This window comes from Furipterus horrens, unplaced genomic scaffold (assembly GCF_987537825.1).
Source record: "Furipterus horrens unplaced genomic scaffold, mFurHor1.1.pri manual_scaffold_1, whole genome shotgun sequence".
Taxonomy (NCBI): Eukaryota; Metazoa; Chordata; class Mammalia; order Chiroptera; family Furipteridae; genus Furipterus; species Furipterus horrens.
The window spans coordinates 91,772,756-91,799,227 of NW_028327171.1; the positions used below are offsets into that span (position 1 = coordinate 91,772,756).

Sequence of the window (26,472 nt, forward strand, 5' to 3'; positions counted from 1 at the left end):
GTGGAGCAAATGGAACTTTCATACACTGCTGGGAGAATAAATTTATATAACCACTTTGAAAAACTATTTGGCAGGGTCTGCTAAAGTTGAACATACACATTACATTATGACCTAGCAATTGAAAGTGTATATGTTTACCAAGAGACATGTCCAGGAATTTTCAAGACAGTATTATTTATAATAGTCCCAAACTTTAACTCATGTCCAGATGCATGCTACTCCGGAAAGGCATGGCCTTGGGTTAGGCAGCGCTTTGTCACTGTAGGAATAGACAGCTGGAAGTTGTCTATTGACCATACTCTGTATATCTAGACAGCAAGTCCTTGCTTATACGGGTATCTGAACAGTTCTTGTGTTTCAACCGGTGATTAAAATTATAACTATAGCTGTAGTGATAAAGAGGTATGGCCAAGTGTGAGCTGCAGTCCTAAAATGATCACTCTCAAGATTTCAATGTGGAATAGTGTTGTTCTTGTGACAAGTTTAATAATCCATCCATGGTCAATGATAAAATTCTTTGGGACTTCTGGTCAAAATGGAGGCATAAGCAGAGATATTTTGCCTCCTTAAGCAACCATAGAAAGAATTACAACTAGATTTCAAAACAAATAACACCCAGAACTGTCAGAAAATTGAGCTGTAGGAAAGTCCGACAACCAAGGATTTAAAGAAGCCACATTCATCCAGACGAGTGGGAGAAGCAGAGTTGCGGAGATGGGAGGAGAGGCAATGGTGGTGGCAGAATGGAGAGTCCCACATTCACATATGGTGGATAAAAATTGGGAGGGATACCTTGGGAGTGAGCTATCCCAGCCCCAAAAGCCCAAGGTTCCAGTGCCAGGAAGGCAAATCCCCATAACTTCTGGCTATAAAAACCAGTGGGGGTTGAGGTGGTAGAAGAAACTCTGGGATTTTCAGGAGACCCTGCTTAAAGGGCCTGCATGGACTTACAACATAGACAAACCCATCCACTCTGGGATTCACTACCAGAACAACAGTAGGAAGGGCTATCTTCACATTTGGGAAGTGAATGAAGTGACTGGAAATGGGGCAGATGCTGGGCAAGCCTCCAGAAGCCAGACAGCAGCATTGTTCCCTTTCTGAGTCTTGCCCCTACACAGAGCCACAAAGAAATGAAGCCAGTTGCCCCATGCTGGCGGTTACCTAAGGCTCCACTGCACACAATATACAGTTGTCTTTTCTACAACAGGCTATGCTACTAAGACAGGGAGTCAAAGCAGCTCTACCTAATACACAGAAACAAAGAAAGGGAGACTGCCAAATTGAGAAGACAAAGGAATATGGCCCAAATAAAAGAACAGGAAAAAAAACAACAACCCAGAAAAGGAATTAACGAAACAGATAATAACCATCATATCAGATGCAGAGTTCAAAGCACTGGTGATCAGGATGCTCAAAGAACTCACTGAGAATGGCAAAAACATAAAGGAAGAAATGAAGGTCTTATGAAATGAAATAAAGAAAAATCTAAAGGGAACCATCGGTGGAGCGGAGGAGGTCAGGGTTCAAACCAACAATTTGGAACACAGGCAAGAAATAAGCATTCAACCAGAACAGCAAGAAGAAGAAAAAATTCAGAAAAACAAGAATAGTACAAAAATAGAGATCTCCAAATATAACAATATCCAAACCATAGGGATGCCAGAAGTAGAAGAGGAAGAGCAATAAATTGCTAATTTACTTGAAAAAATAACGAAAGAAAACTTCCCTAATTTGGTGAATGAAATAGACAGACAGGTCCAGGACACAGAAAGTCCCAAATAAGTTGGATCCAAAGAGGACCATACCAAGACACATCCTAATTAAAATGCCAAAGGTTAAAGATAAAGAGAGAATCTTAAAAGCAGCAAGAGAAAAGCAGGGGGTTATCTACAAAGGAATTCCCATATGGCTCTCAGCTGATTTCTCAAAAGAAACTTTGCACACAAAAAGGGACTGGCAAGAAGTATTCAAAGTGATGAAATGCGAGGACCTAAAATCAAGACTACTCTATCCACCAAAGCTATCATTTAGAATGAAAAGGCAGATAAAGTGCTTCTCAGCCAAGGTAAAGCTAATGGAGTTCATCATCACCAAACCATTATTACATGAAATGTTTAGGGAGTTATTTAAGAAAAAAAAAGAAGATCAAAACTATAAACATTAAAATGGCAACAAATTCACAATTATAAACAACCGAATATAAAAAACCAAACTAAGCGAACAACCAGAACAAAAACAGAATCATTTGTAGGGTTATCAGTTGGGAGGGGGAAGGGGAAGAATAGGGGAAAAGGTTCAGAGATTAAGAAGCATAACTGGTAGGCACAAAGCAGACAGGGGGATGTTAAGAATAGTATAGGAAATGGTGAAGCCAACAAACTTATAAGCAGACCATGGACATGAGTGGGGGTTGCTGGAGGGAAGAGAGGTACCAGGTGAAGCGGGAAAAGGGGGAAAATTGGGACAACTGTAGTAGCATAATTAATAAAATATATTTTTAAAAATGATAGGAATCTTTGGAAATTTGATAGGAAATCAAGTTAAGTGAAAGAGGCAGAGAAGACAGCTTGACAGACTGAGTGAATATCTAAGTTCACTGTAGCAATGATATCTGGGACAGGTTGATAACTTATCCTGCTTTCTGCAAGGATATGAATAGTGTACATATTTCCCTCCTCCATGGAGAACACTCCTTTTCCTAGTAACAGAGCATTATGTGTATTCTCTTTTTACCACTTTGCAGTTTTGCAATCTCTTCTATTCATTTTCAGCTTCATCACTGGTCACATTTGTGCATTTGTATGTATGTGTGTGAGAGAAGAAAAAAGAGTGAGATTGCCCATTAAATTAAATAACCTTTCATGAGATTGAATTACTTTCTTAATGAAAAATGAGCATTAGGTTGTAGGATAATTATAGATTGTGGCTTTCCTGAATTTTTAAATGAGACATTTTTCTTTCATTGCCAGAAGCTGAAAGACTTCTGTGATATGCACTTGTGGTATGAAAGCATGATTTTTCTTTTTAAATGCTCAAATAACTAAACATATAACTTAAGAAGATTTGAGTATGTATGTGTGGTGTATGTTGTATGTATTTGTTGAAGGGGTGTAGGAATCATAATTGCTGGAAATATATGTTTCCTCAGGAAGGTTCCTGCTTTCTAGATATTCTTCTCATTGTAAAGGAAAATAAGACAGTGTGCATACAGTTATGAGCAAAGGCTATCATAACAATCACTGGTATTCTCACACCTGACTATAATTGAACCGAAACTGGAAATCCATAGTCTCTAACTAAAATACCTTGTTAGTTAAATACAGCTCTAATGTGTGCTCAGAGATCACCTGTACTGATTACCATCTGGTACTAAAGTTTTCATATGTAGACTCAGACTTATTATTCATGCTTATTCTATCTACACCCTTTCTATATGACTACAAATCTTCTGAGTGAGGATTTCCAGACTTTAGAAGGAGTCACATGCCCAGAGAAGAGATTTGGCAAGGCAGACAGGGAGTACATGGGCCCTTCCTGCTAAGAATGCAGGCACAAACCAGAATGCCATTCTTTCACAGGATACTGAGTAACCACAGTGGGTAGTTGGAAGGGATGACCTTGACAGTTCCTCTCAACTTTAAGAATCAACTAATCAAAACTTTGATATTCAAAAAACAAACAAAAAACTGAAAATATAAAAATCATCTACATACTTGAAGAACAAAAAAACACATTTTACCTTGGCATAAGTTAACAAATATAATGGAATAAAGACGATAGGAGTAAAATTTGTCCAAATATTAAGAAATTTGTAATAAAACAGCGGTGGTGAGAGCTACTCTAATATAACTGACTGAAAAAATGAGTCAAGCCAATCAATAAGTACATTTTATAGGGAAGTCCAATGACAAATGGTTTCTGCTTCAATTCATATTTTATATTAAGTAATTTAAAGGAAACATTAAATCATACTTTGCAATAATAAAATATTTAGGCAGTCTAGAAATTTTAATTATAATCAATATGTATTAATTCACTGCTCTCAATCACAAATGTCTATTTGAGGCATATCTGCTGTGAAGCTTTAGTAACTTCCTTTTGTAGCATTTATATAGTATGCAATCTTTATTGGTTATTTCCTTAAAATCTGCTACTACTGTTGATGTTCTTTAGTTAGAGTTGATAGTAATTTCAGAAGCACAAACACTTGTTCTATTTCCACTGTGATAAATGAAACCTTTCCCTGATTCAGTTGAAACATTTATCACACTCAGGGTAAATAAGAAGAAAGGGATCATCAACTATCTTTAAAAACAAAATATCCTGAATGTTCAACAAGACTAGGACAGAAGCAGCTATAAAGCCTTTCCAATTTCTTGAGGATGGCTGGGTTTTTCTCCATCCCTTTGCAGTATTTTTATAGGTATAATTTTAAGTATAGTATTTTCCCCTTCACCCACATGCTACAAAGGAAAAAAATAATATTGACCTTGTGAATACTACTTTCAGTCCACAAAATGACACATTTTAAAAATAATTTAAAAAAACCCAAAATAGTACAGTATTTTGTTTTGTGTAGTCTCCGTTAAAGAAAGGTTGTCTGTACAAGTCCATCAGTGACTGTTTCCCCTCATTCTCTGTGACGATGTGGCAGTTGAGTAATCATGCAGGCTGCTCTAAAAATGTATGTGTCTAGTTAATTTAGGCAGTTTATTTTGATAGCATTCACCTCTTTTTGATTATAGCAGGTGTTTCAAGGATAAATTTGCTGAAAATTGTATTTTGTTTAAACAACAGCAGCAGGTACATTTATGGCCTTACTATATTAAAAAGCATTTATTTACCTGGCAGCAATAGATACAATTACAGACATTTATGATAGTAATTGGAGCTATCACTCCCACATGAAGCCTCATGGAAACCAACTTACTGCCCTCTGTATTTACATTTGTTACTGGTAATTGTAAAAGCTGAGTTTTAAAAATTTGGTGCCTTATTTCTTTACCAAAAAATCTATAAGAATTATAAATGTAGTTCCTCCATTATTCATATAGAAGAATCTCATTTTAATGACTAATATATACATAAAATGTATTCCTGTATTCTAGCCCACAGAATATATTATCCCTTTTTGCTCATAGATACAAGAAACCTATCAATATAGCTATTTAACAACCAGAGTACAAATCTTAAGGAATGCTCTTTATTCCCAAACTATAACAATTTATAAATTACTACAGGTCAGAAATGTTAAGAAAGCTAAATTTTTTAACACTCTTCTTATACTACATCCAAACACAGATATGGCACAAGGTCGAAGCAAGTTATTCTCTCCACTGCTCTGGAATGAGAAAAATACCCTCTATTGCTTCCAAATACAGATGTGTCTACAATAGTAAAAAGAGAAAGCTTCCCATTGTACATTTCTGCGGGATTTGGCTTCCAATTTGAAGAGACTTAGACCTAATATAGCAATTTTGTGGTCCCTGCAGGTTCATTTAAATGGAATTCCACCTGCTGATTAATGAAGGCCTCGCTCCTCCCTTCTCGGTTTCAGCTCTCAAAGTGACTGGAGAGCCCAAAGGCCCAAGACTATTGCAATGATTCCTTCCTCAGCACAGTGACTCTTTCCAAAGGGTTTCTTGCTGTGAATCACCCAAGGTACTACCTGTATGTTTTATTTATGTTAAAACAAAATTTACTCGCCTGGAGTTGAAATTTAAAGTTTAAGATTCCTTTTATAACTGTACCCTGAGAAAGTCAGACACTGAAGAACAGGTAAGGATGTAAAAAAAAAAAAGCAGTTCAGTGAATAAAAGGCTTGAAGTAATTAGAAACACATGCTGTAGGACTTCTAAAGCCTTAAAAAAAAAATCTCTATTTAAATTCCTTGTAATGAAGCTAAAGATTTACATAATGACTAAAGACTCTTTGGTGAAATGCAGGAAGTACCTAGCCAACTATCTTTTAAAACAACAAAGCAGGAAACATTTAATTATAATTTGAAAAAAATCTAAGTCATTAATCAAAATTTTAATTACAATATCCACAGGGCATTAAAGTATGATAGAACATTTGTTCATTGCATTAAATACCTAATATTAAATCATTATACAATCTTTTCGGACTAAATACTGTATAATTGAAGAAAAAGGGAAGGTTTAGTTGAAAACTAATTTCACACTTTCTGCTCTTATTTCTGGGGAAGAGAAATAAATATTTATTATTGTTTATTTGGTTTCTATTAAGATAAAAACACTTGACTTGAAAAAAATCATTTTCCTGATAAAGACTAATAAGGCTGATTATTTTAAGAAGCCATTTTCCCTCGGTTTAATGAATGAAGTTGAGACGAATATAGTCATGCATTGCTTAATGATCAGAGTATGTTGAAATGTGTTGTTGGGGGATTTCATTGTTGTGTGAACATCACGGAGTGCACTTACACAAACCTAGATGATGTAGCCTACTATACACCTATGCTACATGGTACAGCCTATTGCTTCCTAGGCTACAAAGCTGTACAGCTTGTTACTGTACTGAATACTCTAAGTACCAGTAACACAATGGTAAGTATTATGTATCTAAACATAGAAAATGTACAGTGAAAATACGGTTTAAAAACAAAAATTATATAGCAATACAGGGCACATCATTAATGGAGCTTGCAGAACTAGAAGTTGCTCAAAGTAAAGCAGTGAGCGAGTAGTGAGTGAATGTGAAGGTCTAGGACATTATTGTACACTACTGGAGACTTTATGAACACTGTACACTTAGGATACACTGAATTTACAAAACAGCACGAGATTAAATCAAGAACAAGATGTATGAGGCTGCTGCTCATGTAACACAACATATTGTTTTACAGCAAACTTTATCAACACTGTATGATTAGGCTACACTAAATTTATAAAAAATATTTTTCTTTCTTTATAATAAACTAAGCTTACTATAACTTTTTACTTTATAAACCTTTTAATTTTTTTAACTTCAATTATTGAAAAACCAGCTTTAAAACACAAACATGTAGTACAGATATACAAAAATGTTTTAAAATAAATATCCTTATTCTATAATTGTTTTTCCATTTTAAAATTATTATTATTTTTAAAGTTCTTTTGTTAAAAACTAAGACACACACATTAGCCTAGGCCTACAAAGGGTCAGGATCACCAATACCATTGTCTTCCATTTTTGTATCTTGTCCTACGGTAAGGTCTTCAGGGACAATAACACACACGGAGCTGTCATCTCCTGTGATAACAATGTCTTTTTCTGGAAGACCTTCTGAAGGACCAACCTGAGGCTCTTTTAAAGGAGGTATCACACTTTTCAGAAATATGTCCATGGTGATTTGTTTTTTCTTTTCACCACATATTTGCTTGTAAGCAGATAATGCACCACAAAAATTCCTCTCTATTAATGACAGCTACAATGTCACTATGCGACAAAAATATTTTAGCTTCATTGTAATCTTATGGGACGACCATCACATATGTACTTCATTACTGACTGAAACATTGCACATGACTATATACAAATGGACAACAGACAACAGCCAGATAATTATCCAAAATAGAATTCTGACCCACAATCTGCGGCAACTAGTCCAGGAAGCCAAACTCTGTAGCAATGGGCCCCCACATGGTCAAGTCTTAATTGCCAGCTTCCCACTTCCCCCACACCACTTCTAATGTAAAACCAATCAGATGAACCCAAATACACTCCCCTAACCAATCACATAGGAGGCCCTGCTTCTAGATAGCTTGCCTCCAAATTTCCAGTCATCTGAATACATATGAAGCCTCCCCTTTTTTCTCACTATAAATTCTTCTGCCTTCCTTTGAGTCTTTGCCAAGTGCATGTGATGGTGGCTAGCTCCCTTGCTATATAGCAAGCTCTGAATAAATAGCCTTTGCTTGTTCTCATTTAAGTGGGCTCTTATTTCCACAAAGTCAAATAAAGGTTTCCTTTGTTATAGTAAAAAGAAAACTCAAAGAGATAGAATAATTTTCTTCCAGAAACAACATTAAGTATTTAGTGATTCAAAATTAATCAAAAACATGAGAAGTTCAATATATACAAATATACATCCACATTTTTCTACTGCCCCAGAAACATGGGATATGTAGAATTCTTTCGCACCTCAGTTTCAACTACTATTATTATTCAACTTATAAACTGTCAATTGATTCACATAAAAGTTTAAAAATATATACTATCATGCAGTTAAAATATTTTAATTATGTAGGAAAATATTATTCTTTAATAACTGTCATAAAATACCCTGGAGAATAGCCCCTCACACAATTGATAAAAGGTAAGAGCAGCTACAACCTACAGGCAGGTCTGACTGAACACTCTTGCAGTAATGAGTAATTACACAAGATTTCAAAATCTAATTTTCTATTCATCCTTATTTCTGCTTCCTGTTCTCTATGATTTGCCTTTTTACTGGACTTCTAACTTCAACAACCATTCGTTTCTCTAAAATGACTCAATGGCCGATTCCCTTTCTGCCATTGGTTTATGTTCTCGGATCTTATGGTCCTTCTATTTGCCCATATTCTAACCACCAGCTCTCACGTGACTCTGCCCTGTCTTCCTCCACCCAGACCATAATCCTCTTGTTTTGACGCCAACCTGCTGAGCTTGGCCAAGCCATGTCTGCTGCTTGGTACTCAGCTAGGGATTGATGGTAACCTTTCAGCACTACAGACAGCCATCTAAAGTCATGGTTTATAATTTTTAAGGACGTGTGTAAATGCCCATGATGTTATGTTAAAAAAAGAGGTATAATCTCAACTAGATAGATAAGAGTACACAGAAATAGTGTTCAAAATATTTTAAATAATTCTTCTGGCACCAAGCTAAGTCTTTTACATAGGTTAATTCATTTAATCCTTTTAATAACTCTTTGAGGCAGGTTTTATAATGAACTCCATTTTACAGATGCGGAAACTGAGGCACAGAGTGTTTGAGTAACTTGCCCACAGTGTCCAACAGTTAATAAGAGTTAGAGGCAGGATTTGTACTCAAGCAAACTGGATTCAGAATTTGTGCTGCCGGCCAGTATGGTATATTGTCGCTAACCAAATAGGTAAGAGCCTGGGGTAGGTTCCAGTATCTACCTGTCACACACTAGGCAAAGGCACATCACTTCTCTTCATCTGTAGTACAAGGTACCTGCATCTCATAGGGCAGTGGAAAGCATTAAATGAGTTAATACATGTGAAGTGCTAAGAATAGCAGCTGGCACACAGTGAACACTCACTAAGTATCAGTTACTATTATTGTCATCATATTATATTTACCTTTATTGTGAAAAAAACTAGGAAGATTTACCAAAGTGAGACTTATATGAATCTGATTATATCCACATGTAAGAATATAAGGCTGATGTTCATAAATATTCCCTTAAATGATGAAAGCATACAAAAAATTTGTTAATTCTTTCTAAATACTGATATAGGCACTGACTATATGAGGGCTATCATAGAAAACAATAATATTATCATAGCAATATTATAACACCAATGATTAACATTTATTAGGTATGAACTATGTGTCAGACACTGTACTTGGTGCTTTACAATGAGCTCTGTGAGGTAAGTAATATAATTAGCCCAATTTTACAGATGAGGCAAAGGAAGAACAGAGAGGTATAGGACCTTGCCCTGGGTCATGAAACAAATAAGTGGTGTAAATATAAATTCTGGGTGCCCTGGGAAGATATGTGAGATAGGCTCCTTCTTTTCTGGGTCTTTATGGCCAGCACAGTTCCTTAGTTTCTGAAACTTTGGTTGAATAAATGTGAAATTGATAGTTAGACTAAGCGTGTGATTGCTACCTTCTAAAATTTTTTATTTATTTTTAGAACAAGAAGAAGGGAGGAAGAAAGAGAAGGAGAGAAACATCGATCAGTTGTCTCTTGAGCCCTGACTGGGGACAAAACTCACAACCTAGGCATGTGCCCTGACTGGGAATCAAACCAGCAACCTTTCACTTTACAGAATGACACCCAACCAACTAAGCTATACCAGTTAGGGCTGATTGCTACCTTCTAATTCACAGCATACTGACCGTCCCCTCTCCCCTTAAGATATTGCTTTCATGTTATTTTTATAATCAAAAACAAAATTTTATTTTAAAAAGACTCAGAAATTAGAATAATTCTTGACTAGTTATAGATTTAAATCTAGTCTGATAATAATCATAGATGCTTGCTCTTGTTTTAAATTTCACCAGAGGGGTAATGTAACACTTGTGGGTACTATTGGTTCTAATGAAGAACAATACAAAAGATAAAAACACAGCAGAAAAGAAAAGGGTAAGAGAAATAAACAGAAAAAAAAAAAACAACCCAAAAAACAAGGGAAAGAACAAAAGTAAAAGATACAGAGTCACAACGTAGCAACAATACTTGTAGATGATTTTATAATATTAAGTGGTACCACCATCTACTCTAGGAGATGTCCTTAGGCATCCTTCCTAAGGAATTAATCCTTAAGCCATACTCACTTGACCACATATGAGGTATTAACTAGAGTGGAATGACCTAAGCTTTGGCTGAATTTATTGACTCTCATGGCAAAACTTCTTACTGTATCTTTAGCAACGTTATTCCTAGTACGGGGCACATTTGAGTTGGTTCTCTGGGTGTATAAGGACTCTAGAAGTGATCACAAGAAGCATTCTCTATATGCAACTCTAAAACAGGAACTACTTATATAGTCCATTCAAACTAGCATATGACAAAAAATCTTTTATCTCCATTGTGGTACATGTTTGTATATTGGGCAACATATGTATTTTCCTAATTGTAATTTGTTTAAGCTAATATAGAACCTGTTTACATTCTTGAGAACTAGCAATAGTAACAAGTGGTGCCAGAAACAGAGACTAGCTAGCCTGCAATAAAAACCTGACTGCAACCTTATGGAGAATATACAAAGTAAAATATTGGTATATGTTAGGGTCTCATCAAAGCATACATAATATAAAATGCAAAAAGAACAGAAAAGGAGATTTACTTTTTTGTAATTCTCTGCTCAGAAGCATACAAGGAATAAACTGAACTTCTGAGAAAAATAAAGCAAAACAAATATTTGATTCAGTGCCAAATAAATATCGGCTTATTTACTACTAACACGAGGTCACTTAAAAGAAATTTATAATGGATTTAAAAAATGAAGGCCCTTTATTACTTGTCTCTGATATACCTATGCTCCTTAAAAATTAATCTAACAGTGATTAGTAAAACATATTGATCTGAAAATAATTCCTTTTTTCCCCTCAGACACAAAGTTGAAATTTCTAAATGTCCAAAATAGCTTCTCTTGAGAGAAAGTTACTAATTTGCCCAAAATAAAGGAGAGATTTTGGTTTCAGCAGAGTCAAGAGTTGAGGAAGAATGGGATCTGCCATGATGCTGGGGTCAACCTCTGACGGAGGGTAACGAGTCTGTGGGACACTTCGTATGTAACCAGGTTATTTTTATTTCTGATATATAAAAAAGATTTCTCTACTCACTGGTTCCTTAGTTTCTCAATGCAGTGTATGATTTTATTTTTCTTAAGAAAGCTGAATAAACAGTTGCCTCTAAAGCTGTATTTCCCATTTGCTACCTCTGAAATACTTAGGAAAAAGGAAAAGTTTGTGAAATACTGGATGCAAAGACCCAGCGATATAGAGAATTCTGAGAAAGCAATCAAATACGACTTTAGATCAGTATGTTTTACCACAAAAATCTAAATTCAAAATGATAGTCACATATTGTAAAAAATGCTAAAAAAATGCCCAAAACTTTAACTGACATTTTAAAATGTTGCCTGTGGAGCCTGATTATAATTAATTTGGCACAGTATATTCTCATAAGATCAAGGCTGGTAATGTGTGGCATGAGACGAAGAGTCTAACTTTCAACTGGTTAATTCTTCTCCAAAGCAGAACACTGCTTCTCTATGAATCCATGATTTTGATTACTATAATATTGGTTTGTAATAGAACCTGTCTTGCACTTAATTTTGAAAAAATATACATGTTGGCAGTTACATTTATATTTCTTCTTTATTCAGTTACTTCTGTTATGGGAAATTAACGACAGTGTTTACTAACAAACAAAAAGTATTCTTGTTAACTTATTAGGTTCTAAATGAAATGTTTGATTTCAAGAGTTTACTTAGTTTTAAAATAAACAAATTAAACTTGCTTCCAGTGGGATTAAGATGTACTTGAGAGTTCCCAATCACACAATTATTTTAACATGTCATTCTAACTTGATTCACAATAATACTAATTTTTAATTTTATGAAGACAGTTTGTTCTAACATAACTAAGAAATCAGAAATGGGATTTTTAGAAAAAGTACATTTTTTACAATTCATGACTTTCAGCAGAGATCGAATCAGTGAAGAAATTCTTATTAATGAGTATTTATAGATAAGAAATATGTAAACAATGAATTCACACCCAATGTAGTCAAATAATAGCTGTCTTCCAGAATGACTGAATAAATATATAGTAAACAGGCTGTAGAATTTGCTCACTTACTTAGATAAAGTTTGTTTCACCATTGTTCACAGTCTAGTAATACCTCTGCTCTCCTTATCTTGTTCTAGGATTGCCCTAAGAATCTAGGCTACTTCTTACTTGTTCCAAGATACAATTCTACAAGCCCAAATCCAGACATTCTAAGAATAAATTGGCTTCCAGGGCACTCTGAATAGTTATATGAGATGTTAAAGGGACTGGTTTAGAAAAAGGAGGATCAAGACTATGAAATCTAAAATGAAAACTGCATCACAAGAAACAACAGAAGCTAGGGAATTGAAACAAAGGCAAACTAAACAGGCAATGAGAGTGGAAAAAGAACTATAGGTACGGGGAACATATTGGGGGAAGGTCAACAGGGAGGGGGAATGGGGAGAGGGAGGGAGATGATATAGGAATTAAGGATCATGGCAGGAGGGAATGGAATAGACAGAGGTTGGGAAGAACTATATGCACTACTAATGGACATGATCTAAAAGGGGGGGACAACTGGAGGGAGGGGGACCACCAGGTGGAGGGGAGCAGAGGGAAGGGAAATTGGGACAAATTAATATTATAATCAATAAAACACATTAAAAAAAATAAACATGATAAACAGCAGCATCAAAAAAAAAAAAAAAGAAAGAAAGAAATCTTTGTAGGGCTTCTACTTTAGGGGCTGAAACGGGATCTCATTTTTGGAGTGACACCCTTTTCTAGAATATTGTTCCATAATATTGTTCCATAATATAAGGACAAAAATCCTTTAATTTCTTTACGTAGATGTCTCTATGACCCCTTTTGTAAAGATTACTGTGTTATAGTACTAATGAGAATAACATTGTCTAGTCTCCTATTAGCTTATTCTGAAGTTCCTATAAATTGTAGGTAAAAGAAAGCAGAAACTTGATTAAATGGTCCAGTTCCCCTGGCTTAATTCCCAAATCTTACTGCATATGATTTCTCAATTATTTTCTTAATTATACGTAGTTAATAGATGATGTAAGGCAGCTTCCAGGATGTTGTCTATTTTACCATTCAGCAGAGTTCTTAATCAGCTTCTAACTCTACTCGTTGCTATATAGTCATGGAATTTCAATTTTATTCACTATTCACCTAAACAAAATACAATTGTAAAAAAAAAAATATATCAAAATATATTGAGAAAATACCTTTTAATCCCAGCAAAACATGAAGAGTTGCAAGCCATTTTAAAGACCTATTCCTTGTTTGTTTGTTTTGGACCATATTACATTATTTATTCATTCAATGACAATTTATTAAATCTCTAATAACACAAAACACTGGAAATTGAACCCTAACACCCTTCTTAAATCACTAGTATAGTGGGAGTGCCCTTGACCCTGAATTTGCCTTATAAAAGTCTATTTGAAAAAAATGTGCTCCCTCTTCTATACCTTATTGTCAGTCTTAATCGTGACCTTCAGTTGTGGTAGTACACGTTCCACTTCTAGACTCCATTCTGCAGCATCTGTTGTGGATTCTAAAATATCTTCTTGTTTGGCAGACTCGTTCATATCCTAAGAAAGGAAATATATCACAAGATTGAGAGTTTATAAAAAGAAGTGGTGAAATTTTGAGGCATTTTAGCAGGACTACACAATTTATATCAAGCATGGTAGTGTTAAAATTACAGTGGCAAAAGAAATTCTTTTCTGTCCTAATCCAGGTTGAAAGCAAATAATAAACCAACTTGGTAGAATAGCAAAATAAGTTTTTTTTTTAAAGAAGCAAATACATGATTCAACTATTTAAAATAAATTTTTATTGTATTTTTTTCATTACTATTTAATTATTTTTACAAAGAACAATGTTTTTGAGATATCACAGTGAACTCAATGGGAAATACTATCAAATGGACAAGCCATTTAGGTATGTTAATTGGTAACAGCAGAGAAGATACAAACACATGTTTGGTAAGAAAACATGGTCTTACTGGCAATACAAATCCCAAATCTGAAAGACAAAAAAAGATAAGATTCTAGAAGCAAAGGGCTTATCATTTGTAGATTTTTGTATTCATAATTAAAGTGATATTCCAGTTAGGCTGAACTATAATGTAGCTTAATTTCTGCACTTGGCTTCTACTGTAGAGTAAGAAAATCAATTCATGCCTATTTCTGAATAACAAAGGAAACCTTTATTTTCCCCCCCATTTTCCCAGCCCCTCACATTTCAGCATTGAGTATAAATCTGAAAACGTAAAAAATATATAAATTAATGATTTAAATATGAAGCCTAATGCATTCATTTTGGTAGTAATTCTTCCATTTAAGCTACCTTGATAAGTTATAAGAAAATATAAGAAAAAATATAAAATTTATTATTGTACAATAATATAGAAAAAAGAAACCCAAGAGACATAAGCAGCCATACAATGTATGACCCTTATGTAGGTTTTAATTTGAACAAAGAATCTATAAAGACATGTTGAGATCATCAGAGGAATATGAATGTGGAAAAGTATTAGATGATATTAAGAAACTATTAATTTTATAGATATGATAGTGTCATGGTGGCTATGTTTTTAAAAAGGCCTTATAAATTAGAGATAAATGCTGAAATACTTCTAGATAAATCAACATGATATCTGAAATTTACTTTAAAATTATGGGGCAAATAAAGGAGGGTGTATTTTACCGGAAATACATTGTCAAAATGCTAGCCATTGAAACAGGGTAATGTTGCATAAGGGTTCATTATCATAATCTCTCTAATTTGGTATATATTTGAAATACTCCACAATACAAAATTTAAAAATAAAAGATTATATACTGTATAATCAACTTCATGGTAAAATTACATTGTCAATGTTAATTTATGCCACTAAAAGACATTTCTTAAATGAAAACTCATTTGACTAATCTTTCCATCTAGTCTAACACTAAGTAAAAGAATGACTTCATATTGGAATTTTCATTTTAGAAGGAGCCTGAGGTCTTTAGGGGCTCTGAACTCACTCTGAACTGAGTCTCTAGGGCACTGCTGACATAAGAAATCCTTTCTCTCCTGCCTCCTAGCTTACATTAGCAAGTCCTGAATAGACTTAGATCCTTAAAAGGAACACATATTGCCTTTTGTTCAGAAATTCAGGGGTCTATATAGTCCTAACCACACAATTAGAGGATGGATACCTAATATATGTTTTTATATTTTACAATATGTGGTCTGAATTTATTTTTTACATTCTATTTAAACACCAGAAGTATAAAAAATATGAGCATTAATTTAAGAAAAGTAAAATGTGAAAACTCTAAAAATGTTCAAGATTCTATTTTGAACATTCCAGTGCTCCTTTGAATACAGAAACATTGTATTATTTTGAGTACTTATTAGGATGTTATGTGCATCTACATAAATTGAATCCAGGGTAGCAGAAGAGCACCACAGCTGGGAAGGGATGGCAGCATTCACAAAGCAGACATGTGTGAAGTTACATGAATATATGTGATGACAGGAGAAGAGATACTGGGTCTTCCAGTTGAAACCTAGAGCCATGGTGAAAGTTCTTTGTCATCTAACTCCACACGGACACCCTTAACATGCATATACTTGGAGAAGCCAGGTAATATAACTTACTGGCACATCCCATCACTTGTTCTGGCTCTAGGAGGGAGGCCTAGTTGTGACTGGCTCATTTCCCATAGCAAACAAGATAGACTTATGGGGTGAGCGTGGAAGGATGTATGCTCTGCTAGTGGTATGTGAGCCCTGACATTTGGGGCATGTGGGTGGTATATATACACAGGTTTGTTCCTGCCAGGGTTCTGGGCCCCCATATCCCAATCCCACAGAGCCAGGCTGAGCTGAAGGGGCATATCCTCTGAGCAGCAGTTTTGCATGATTCTTAACAGAATGCAGATATACTGGTCACTGATTTAAAAATAAGTTTGATTTATGGAACCATTGTTTGGGTGAACTGAAGCTGGATGCTACTGATGAAATCCCAGAGCCAGTGCTCCCACCCCATCTCCTCATTCCCACTCCTCCTCCTTTCATCCCTTGCAGGGGGGTGAAGTCCATAAGCACCAAACTAGGCCAGAGAGGGTACCCATTCCATTCTCATTTTCTTCAGGCCTGAATATAGAATTGTTGAAATTGTATATAACATACTCAAAACTTTTACTCAAGGAAGGGCACATATCTCTAATTTTCTTAAATGCAAATGTGTTAGCAGTGGCCCTGTTTGAATCAGACTCATAATAAGAGTAGGATACATGGAGATCAAACACTCCATTAAGATATCTCAGTGCATAAGCTATTTGTTTTTATATGGGGTCCTTTAGTAAGTTGCATTTACCCCTCTCAACTTATTATTTGATCCCCTGAAGCAATGATATGCCAACTCCTATTCCTAATGTTCTAAAATATTTCAATGCTCAAAAGTTTTCACTTACTCCTGGGTGATAGTCCATATACTGGGGGAAATGGCCCAGTTACTAAATGAAGAAAAGGCAAAAAGAGAACATTAGGCTTGATAGAGCAACATTACTTGTTCAAACTATATAGTCTCCTTCTACTTCCATGTTTATACATCTATTTCATAACCTCAATTCTCACTCACAATTTCCTAATGCCCAATAAGTGGATACATTAACTGAGCAAGCTCTACATACAAAGTATAAATCACTTTAAAACTATATACCATGTCTTGGGTATAGTCCTTTGAGAAAACCTTTCCTTTCCAATTGTTTCTCTATTTAACAAATGGTATTTTATGTGGAGCTATTAGTAAAAGAGAAATAAACTACTGTTTCCATTTAATCAAAATTTTCTATCATCATGACAAAGTCCCTCTTTGAGACAACTTTAAGTAAAATAAAGCATAGCTCTTGGGAAATTGCATTTTCCAGTTAATGCTGCTGAAAAAAACAATTAGAAGCTCAATAATACATAGGCTATCCAGAAATCTCATTTATTATTAATCCATCTACCAATAAGTCATTTGTTAAGCTTCCATAACATGCAAGGTGAGAATCCAAGTACTGTGCTCAGTGTGGAAAGATAAAGGGATTTAATCCATGCCTGCAAAGAGTTTATAGCTGATTAGGAAGAGCCTGAGGCTAGTTAATGGGGGTAAAAATTGGTCCTAAGAAAAAGAGACTGATGAGAAGTGACTCTAAGACTGCTAAAGGAAGAATCAAGGATAACAGTTTAAACCATTCCATAACAATCATGGACTTCCATAGAGGGACATACCATGAAAGTCAGTTCAAGGATCAAACATGAAGTGTTAACAGAATGCCCAGAATCCTTTCCAGTAAGTGATCTCCCCTATTCCAAGGTAATATTAATGGGATGATTAAGCATCTGAAGAAATACTATGTTCTGTGTCTGTGTGTGTGTGTATATATACACATGAAAGTATTTCCAAAACTTGTCTAATTATGAATACCCTATAATACTTCCCTTGATCACTGAGAAATACCTTGTCTAGAAAAGGGAACATATATATAGCTGCATGGACAAATGCAAGAGTGAAGCTCAAGGTTCAGGCATCCATGAGAAGACAGTTGCTAGGAAATGGAAGCCCCAAATCAGAAGTTACAGAGAGATCACAAGTTCAGGTGGGAGCCTGGCCAGTAGAACCTAGATCACAACATCCAGAGCAGAAACTGAATTCACAGACTTCCAGGAGAAAATGGGGTATGAAAAGAGGGTCAGAAGATCCCAATACTAAACTCGTAATGAATCAAGAACAAGTGGAGATGCTTAAGTCTTCAATTACTAAGCCAAAATCCCTGCCTCTTATGAGGATGAGGCACCAATGTCGGACTAGAGATTGGACACTGACTGATAAAGGCTGACATTTACTAAGGATAACATAACCTTTTTTTGATGTCTCTTATTGTACTATTCTGTAATACAATGATGCCCTCAGGGCTGAGGAATCTGAGTATGATTGATCACACATTAAATGATACCAGATAGCTCTAACTTTTCCATTCTTGTCTGTTTTTAGTGTTCCAGTAGCTTTTCTTGTTATCGAGATGCCAAGGGATCACCTTTGGATGTTTCCTTGTTTGCCTGTAGTAACTCTCCCTCCTCCCAAAGAGCTATCGGTTTAGAAACCTAATATCCAGGCTTGTTGGAATTTAGTTAAAGTAAGAATACGGGGAAGAATACAGGAGGAAAAAAGTGAGAGCTCTGGGAGGTGGGGGTGTGAGGTTGAGACTCATCAAAAACATTTTTAAGAAATCGAAGTGGTTATATTTATCTTGGTTGCTCACAGGCATTAAAAAAAAAAATCTTCCTCATTTGATGCTTTGTTCAAGATAGATAAGTGGCCAAAAAGCTAAGTAGTAAATATAATATAGACGGTGCTACCTTAATTAATAGGTGTTTCTCCTAAGGGTATCTAGTGTTCCTCTTTCTTTATCATCTGTCAATAAAAGAAGAGCTAGACAGAGGGATAAATAATAAGTTGTTTTAATCAAGGAAGTGTTCCCTCAAAATCCAATGATTTTAACAAATCATAGTTAAGGCAGAGACGTAAGTCTTTTTATATCCCTACAAGTCAATTCTGTTTCATAATTAAAGGAGCATATCTCATGAGTGTGATTCACTATTATCTTTCCAAATTAGGTTTTACATGAGTTAACACTATTACTATGAGGAAAAATGTTTAATACCATACAAAAAGTATTTTCACATTTGTTCTGAATAACTAAATTAAACCCTGGCTATATAATCCATCAAAAGAAATAGACTCCCTAAGATTCGACATTTTGTCTATTTATTCTTACATGTTTAAACTTCAGTCACCTTCAAAGTACTCTCCATTTCATGCAATACACCTATCGAGACATTTTTTCCACTGCTCAAAACAGTTTCTGAGGTTATCAATTTTGATGCCTTTTAGAGCTTCTGCCATTTTTCATTTCACCTCTTCCACATCAGCAAAACATTTCACTTTAAGGACTTTTTTCATCCAGGGAAACAAACAAAAGAATAGTTGCTGGGGGCGAGAGCAGGTGAATAGAGAAAGTGGGGCATGGGGATGATGCTGTTTTTGTTCAAAAACTGCTGAAAACTCAGTTGTGCTGTGGGCAAGTGTGCTTGTAAATCACCCATCATGAAATGGGCAAATGTGTTGAAAGTCTTAAAAAAAAAAAAAAAAAATCACTGAAGCCAAACGCAGCCTCTCACATCAACACCGGCTGGTACACTAATACAGATGGGTTCCTAGAACACTTACCTAGTAGGGCAAGCCTGTACTACAAGAGCCCACCCTCCAGAAGATAATTCTGTTTTTTGGGGGGCCCACTCTTGTATGAAGTTCATAGAAGTTTTTTTTAAGTTCAATCTTAAGATTATCAAAAAATGTTATCCTGACTTATAATGTGAACTAAGATTTGCATAAGTTATGCTCCTAGAAATAAAGTAAAAAAAAAAAAAAAAGCTCCTCAAATTCATACAAAATTAATTTTCCAATAATTATTTTTGACTGAGAATTCAACTTCCAATATTATTTCTGTTTAATATATCAAACACCTAACTTTGCTACTACTTTAGCTACTTTAATGTACACTCAGTGGTAAGGTAAAATAATCTCTGAATTTTTACTTTTCTTAAAATAAAACCAAAAGAAAGTACTCTAAGTATATAAGGAAAAACTACTATAGACATTATTTTGGTGGTGCAGATTAAGCAAAATAAGTTTAATTCTTTATGACCTGAATTTCTATAAAACTTCTTTTCTTTGAGATGGCAACTTCATGGATGTATCAGTGCCCAAATAACTTTGAAGAGCTCAATTTGTATACCTACTTAAAGGAACATGTCCAATTAACTGTCAAGATGATATATGTAGTCCCAAGACTCAAGGAAAAGGTAACTAAGTTGGACTGAAATCGCCACAGTATGGTGTAAATGGTAATAGGATGAGTCCCATCTGTGTTCAAATACCACCTGCATCACTTACCATCTACTGGTCAAGTTACTTAACCTCTCTAAATCTCAGGGTTCTTGTCTGTAAAATGGGCATAATAACAGTACCTGTCTCATTGGAAGGGTTGCTGTGAGGACTAAGTTAGATAATGTATTTAAAAGACTTTCACAGTGCCTAACACATAGCAAGCCCCCGTTATACTGCAGCAGTTATCCTTATCATCATTATATGCCAGACATGGGTTAGATGCATAGTAATAACACCATGAATCAAGGGAGTCTTATTCCCATTTTTGCAAATGAGTAAAATGATGTAAGAGCAGTCAGGGAATTTTCCCAATGTCACATCATTAGTAAGTATCAGGGCCTATGCAATATTACTGGAGAGCATAAACTCTCAAACTCCTTACTACATGCCTGTCAATCCTTTGTCATATAGGATACAATGATATTCCCTCATTTATCACTTGTCTTTTTACTTTATGGTGTTCTCACCCCAACCCGCCCCTACATACATAAAGTTTTAATTCTCATGTATTCAGACTTATCAGTATTTTTCTTTTATGGTTTTTAGTTTTCTTGCCATGCTTTATCATGAATATAACACCTGTCACTCATGTTTTTGTGTCTCATCATTCTTTGTTAATCCATGGGAGTTTATTTGTGTGAAAGATATGAGGGAGGAGTCCACCTTTGTTCTCCAAATGGATAGCTTGTTATTCTGTCACCATTTAATTGAATAGTTCAGTGTTTCCCACTGATTTGCATTGCTCCATATATTAATATCACTACACATTTGGGTTATTTTATGAACTCTCACTACTTCATTAATTTATTTTTGTGTATAATTTTTTCAGACTTTGACAAAAATTACACATATAGTACAAAAATTTCCATATATCCTTCATCAGATTCACTAAATATTAGCATCTTACATAATCTCAGAGCAATTATGCATTAAAAGGATATAATGTTCATATCTCAATGCTGTGATTTGGAGAAATTTTCATACCTTTCTTTGTACCTTTTTCAATAAAAGCAGGTAATAATGTAAGTTCGATTAACTTCCAAAAAGTGGAAGGTACAGGTGGTAAATACTACAGGTGTTTGAGTAAGAGACGAAGTGTTGTAATGGCAATGTGAGGTTTCAGTTTAACCTCACAAAGATGTATAGAATATAAATAACTAGAAAAGAGACAAGCCAAGTGTTTATAGGCAGGTAAGCATCATAAGCCAAAATAGTGAAATAGGTATAAACATGACTTGTGAAGATCACAAAGATACTAGGAACTCAGAAATGTGAATATTGGGGAGCAAAAAAAGAGTTGACTAGATTATGAAATGCCTTAGTAGCTGGGCTAAGGAATGTAAATAGTGTCCTTTAATCCAGAGGAGAGGCAAAGTACAAAGATGTTTTTATCCAACAGATCCTTATTTAGTGCCTAGTATATGCCAGGTACTGTTTTGTTCTAGGGAGAGGGAATAAAATGATAAAAAAAAAAAACCCTTATAAAAACATTCTAATGATATTTTATGAAGATTTGTGGATCACAGAATTAAATGAGGCTGGGTGATAAAGTAAGACATCACTTAAGAGGCAGATTTTGGGCTAAACCTTGAACATTTATGAGTCGGGTAGAGATGATGGCAAGGCATTTTAGGTAAGAGACAGAGGAAAAGAGGAAGATGAGATGGAATGGAGGCAGATGTGGTCGAGATGTGTTTGGAAACCTATGAGAGGACCTTTTTACCTGTAATAAAGTTATTCCAGTGGAAAACAATAAGGTTGGCTATTGTTATCCAATTGCAAAGGATCTTGAAAGCCAGTCCCCAAATTTACTGTTTTATAATCTGTATAAATGAACCTGTAGACACTGAAAAACTTTCAAAAGTTACTGAAGTCAGAATGACCTGATAAGTCATGTTTTGGTAGGAAAGAGTATAGTAAAAAATATTTTCAAAAAGGGCGGGCATCGGATTAAAGGATGAGGACCAAAGGCCATTTAGGACATTACTGTTACATAATCCAGACAGAGATGAAGAGGACCTGACTTTGAAAGACAGATGAAGGGATGGATATGAGAGATATTTTAAAGGCTGCATCCACAGGTCTTAGTGACTAACTAGATGTCCTGGATAAAAATGAAACACATAGTCACATATTCAAAGCGCTAACACTGTCACTGGTAGGGGTGCATGGCAATGGATGCGCATGGGCTTAAAGAGTATAGGTTTGTAAAGAACTGAAAAAAAGCACACATTCTGGGTGCCCATCTAATATATTAAATTACATAATAAATATAACCTATCTATTTATAAAATGACAACTTTCAAATAATTACTGGAAAAAATCGTTATATCATTCTTCAAATTACCCTTAGCTATTTCTGTAGGGGAGACCTTATGTGACAGCAGATTTAGTCTAGTGGGCCTTCAATAACAATCCACATTACAGATTATGAAATAAAACCATGACACCACTGGGGCTTACTAATTTATATCACACCGCAAGCTTCTTGATAATTTACATCCTATGTAAGCTTCGTACTCAAAAATACTCATGGCAATCTAGAAACTAATTAGTACTGAGAGACTGGGGCTTTTTAATTCTGTTCTGCTACACAGCACATATTAATGTCAGTAACTAATCCCAATCTCCAGGAAAGGTGAAAAATTGTTAAGAATGCACCAAGGGCATAATCTATGCCAGCATCATGCTAGTTGTTATGGAATCTCAGAACCACTCTGGGAAGAATCATGTCCCCATTTTACAGATAAGAAAGCAGAGTCACAGAGAGGTTAATTTGCTATCATCATGTGGCTAGAATTATGCAGTTTGGATCTTATCTACGGCTGCTATTTCAGCCATAGCATCTACTGTGAAATTATGGACTCAGATTTGGAAGGGACCTTGAAAAGTCCTTGCCCTACTTCTTGGTAGGCTCACAATACCAGGATGAAAATAAAGAGCTTCTTATTTCAAGTGTAGGTTCAAAAACTACACAAAGATCAAGCAAAACTCTTTTACACCCAGCAAGAACTGCCGTTTGAGCCTCCTCTAAGCAGTAAGGAGCACAGCTTTTTTCTCTAACTGTACATTTCCTATTCACCTCCAGATGTGAAACTGATGGGGTGGTGCAGGTTAATTACCAGAGAAATAAAAGCATTTATTCAGTCATACTGTGTTCCATCACACTTACTCATATGGTGTTTTCATGGTTTCTCCTGTGAAATAATAGACTTTCCATAGTCACAATACAGATAGTAGGACTAGCATTCAAATGTTTTTGGAAAGAAGAAAAAACATTTTTCTCAAGCAGGAACCAGAACCAGTGGTAACTTATGGGGCAAGTTCTATTGTAGAATGGTATTTTTCCCCTATAGTAAGCAGAAAGCACATTTTGTCGAGAATTGTAATATATAAAATGAAGAAAATTTAAAGTATTTAAGATATTAACCAAAGTAGATCCATCATTTTCCCCCTTTTGATGACAATATTGCAGACTTGCCATGATGACACTTTTTATTCTAAGTCCAGATTTTTACTTCCTTACAGCTTTTGCTTTTTAAGCTAAAAATCCTCTCATTCTTGGTACAATAATTTTTTTGTTAAGTAATTAAAAACCAATTGTGTTTAAACCTTTTGAGATAGTTGGTTTTATGCTGTCTAACTCAGGAATTGGTTTCTAAAACCTCAAATTTAGCATCTCAAAGAAGAATGGTATCTATGGCATGTTTAAAAAAATGTTTTGAAATGAAGTGATGGGCATTTAAAAATAGAATTCAGAGAGCGCAGAGCTTCCCTCCCACTTTTTTTCACTGGGGAGGAGAATGACACATCTGTGTTATGCTGCCAGAACACTGGTGCTGTGATTCTACTGAGCTTCAGAATGGAGGGGAGCTACAAAGACCACTCATGACTACAGCGTTGCTACCACAAACATGCAGGCAGTTTCCAGTAGACACATTCAACTTAGAAACCGAAATGCCCAGGACACCCCCTAACACCTTGCCACCGAAGCCTCCCTTCCCTACTCCCACCCCTTACATCTCTGAACATTCTGTTGCACCCCTACCTAGCAGGGGCCCTGCCCAACCGCCAGAACTTTTAATACAGCAACAGGGCCCGCCCCCAAGATCACTCTGAGGGAGGCTGTGGCTTAACAATTGAGGAATCGGGAACAGAGAGAATGCCAAACTTTGTGGGCTAGCCTAACATCCATCCATAATTATTTTCCTTCTAAGAAAAGCTCAATCAAAATTTGAATAACTAACCTGCAGATGAAATTTGGAAGATAAAGCAATCCCTTACTAACTGGAAGAATTATCTTCTTGAAAATTAGATTTGGAAAATCATAATTGAGATAACAGAATTAGAGGGGGAAAGCACACAGTAAGAATGGCTTTAAATACACAGGGTGGGGCAAAAGAAGGTTTACAGTTACGAGTACACAAAGCAGAGTTTATTCTTGTATTATTATTTACAAATTACTGTATTATTTGCTATACAAACAATTGTAAACCTACTTTTGCCCAACCTTGTATTTATTAAACTTTAAAGTAAATAAATGTTCTGAAAACCACATGCTTCCAAAACAAACCAGTTTCATCACTCTAAGCATCCCCCATTGATAGAAGGAACTACTTCCTTAGGACACCATTTTCATTGTTCAGGAAACACTCCTGCTGTGTCAAGATCCAATTAGGCAGACATTTCAAAGTTTAGTCAATGGCCACACACTGTCTCTCTAAAAATTCCTCAAATCAGCAGTTACAGGCTCTAAATATGCTGTGGTGGTCAGGAAGATGGACCACCATGTCACCTTTCGAGGAAGGACTTGCTCAGCTGCAGGGAAGTGGCCAGCAAAGAGCTTCCTGCTGTCAGCACCCCCCCCCCCCCCCAGGCTCTGCCTCACCTGCAGAGAGCCACCTTGCCTGGGGTTACGTCCTTCCCAGAGCAGCCAGACCCACCCCTGAGCCCAGCAGGCAGCACTTTCTCCTGAGCTCCTCACCAGGGCTTTGTCAGGCCTGAATCTCAGCTAGACTTCTCCCTTGGCCCAGTCCTGCCTTCTTCCCGCTTCCTTTCACAGTAAATGTCTCGCACCCCAGACTCTGTCCCTGTGTCCACTTCCAGAGGACACAATCTGCATTATGTCTTTTTCATTTACATTCTCTCTTGCTCCATTAACCACAAATCTCAGAAAAATGCTTGTGTAAACCCATTTTCTGAAATTATCATGATACTTAAAAGCATACTTTTCAGGGTCTAGACTTCACTTTAATGAAAGAAAGGAATATAAGAAGACTTTTCTTGCATTTATTGTTGAGAGGTTTCTTTTCTGCATGAAAATTAAACTATACCTTTCCTGTAAAGTTCTAAATATAAAATAGCACTCATGCATATATGTATCCATACATTTTTTTCAGCATTGAGCACTTTCTACACACCAGGCACAGGTGAAAAAGCAGTGCAAAACACTGACACTCTTAAAGTTTGCATTCTAGTGGTCTGGAATGACAAAAGACAAATCAGAAATTAATACAATGCCAGGATCTGTGAAGAAAAATAAAGCAGGGTGAGGAAATACAGAATGATCGGAGCAGCATCTATTGTTTCAAAACCATGGGTGGGGAGTGCAATCCATACATTGCTGGGCTGGCACAGTCACATACATGATTGCATTTAGTACATCGATTTCCTAGGTAGCACACACTATTCCTGTTCTAGTGAAGGATTCATCACATTCAATTTTACTAAGATAATATTTCTTCTGCATTGTGAGTCCACCTGCTGCACATAACATAAAATCTTAGATATATGTTGCTAACCGAACAGCAATTCAGTCTTGGAGAAAGAGGAGCCTGAGCCATCATAAGCTATGGTCAGACACAGCTGTCTCAGGCAGATGGGTTTACGAGCAACATCAAAAGCTTGCCACACTCTTTAAAATATGAAGGGGTTTTCTGCCTCATTAGCATTTCATGGTTTGACCACTCACAAACACCTGGTGTTCAGACTTCTTCCTC

At 35.7% G+C, this 26,472-nt stretch overlaps 1 protein-coding gene across 1 annotated transcript in view; it reads right to left on the reverse strand.

Moving 5' to 3' along the window:
• Positions 1–26,472, reverse strand: part of IFT57 (intraflagellar transport 57) — a 70,725-nt gene that overhangs the window by 17,343 nt on the left and 26,910 nt on the right. Inside the window, exon 6 of the mRNA XM_090276367.1 lies at positions 13,953–14,075. Coding sequence (XP_090132493.1) covers positions 13,953–14,075 — 123 coding nt within the window. The remainder of the gene's footprint in view (positions 1–13,952; positions 14,076–26,472) is intronic.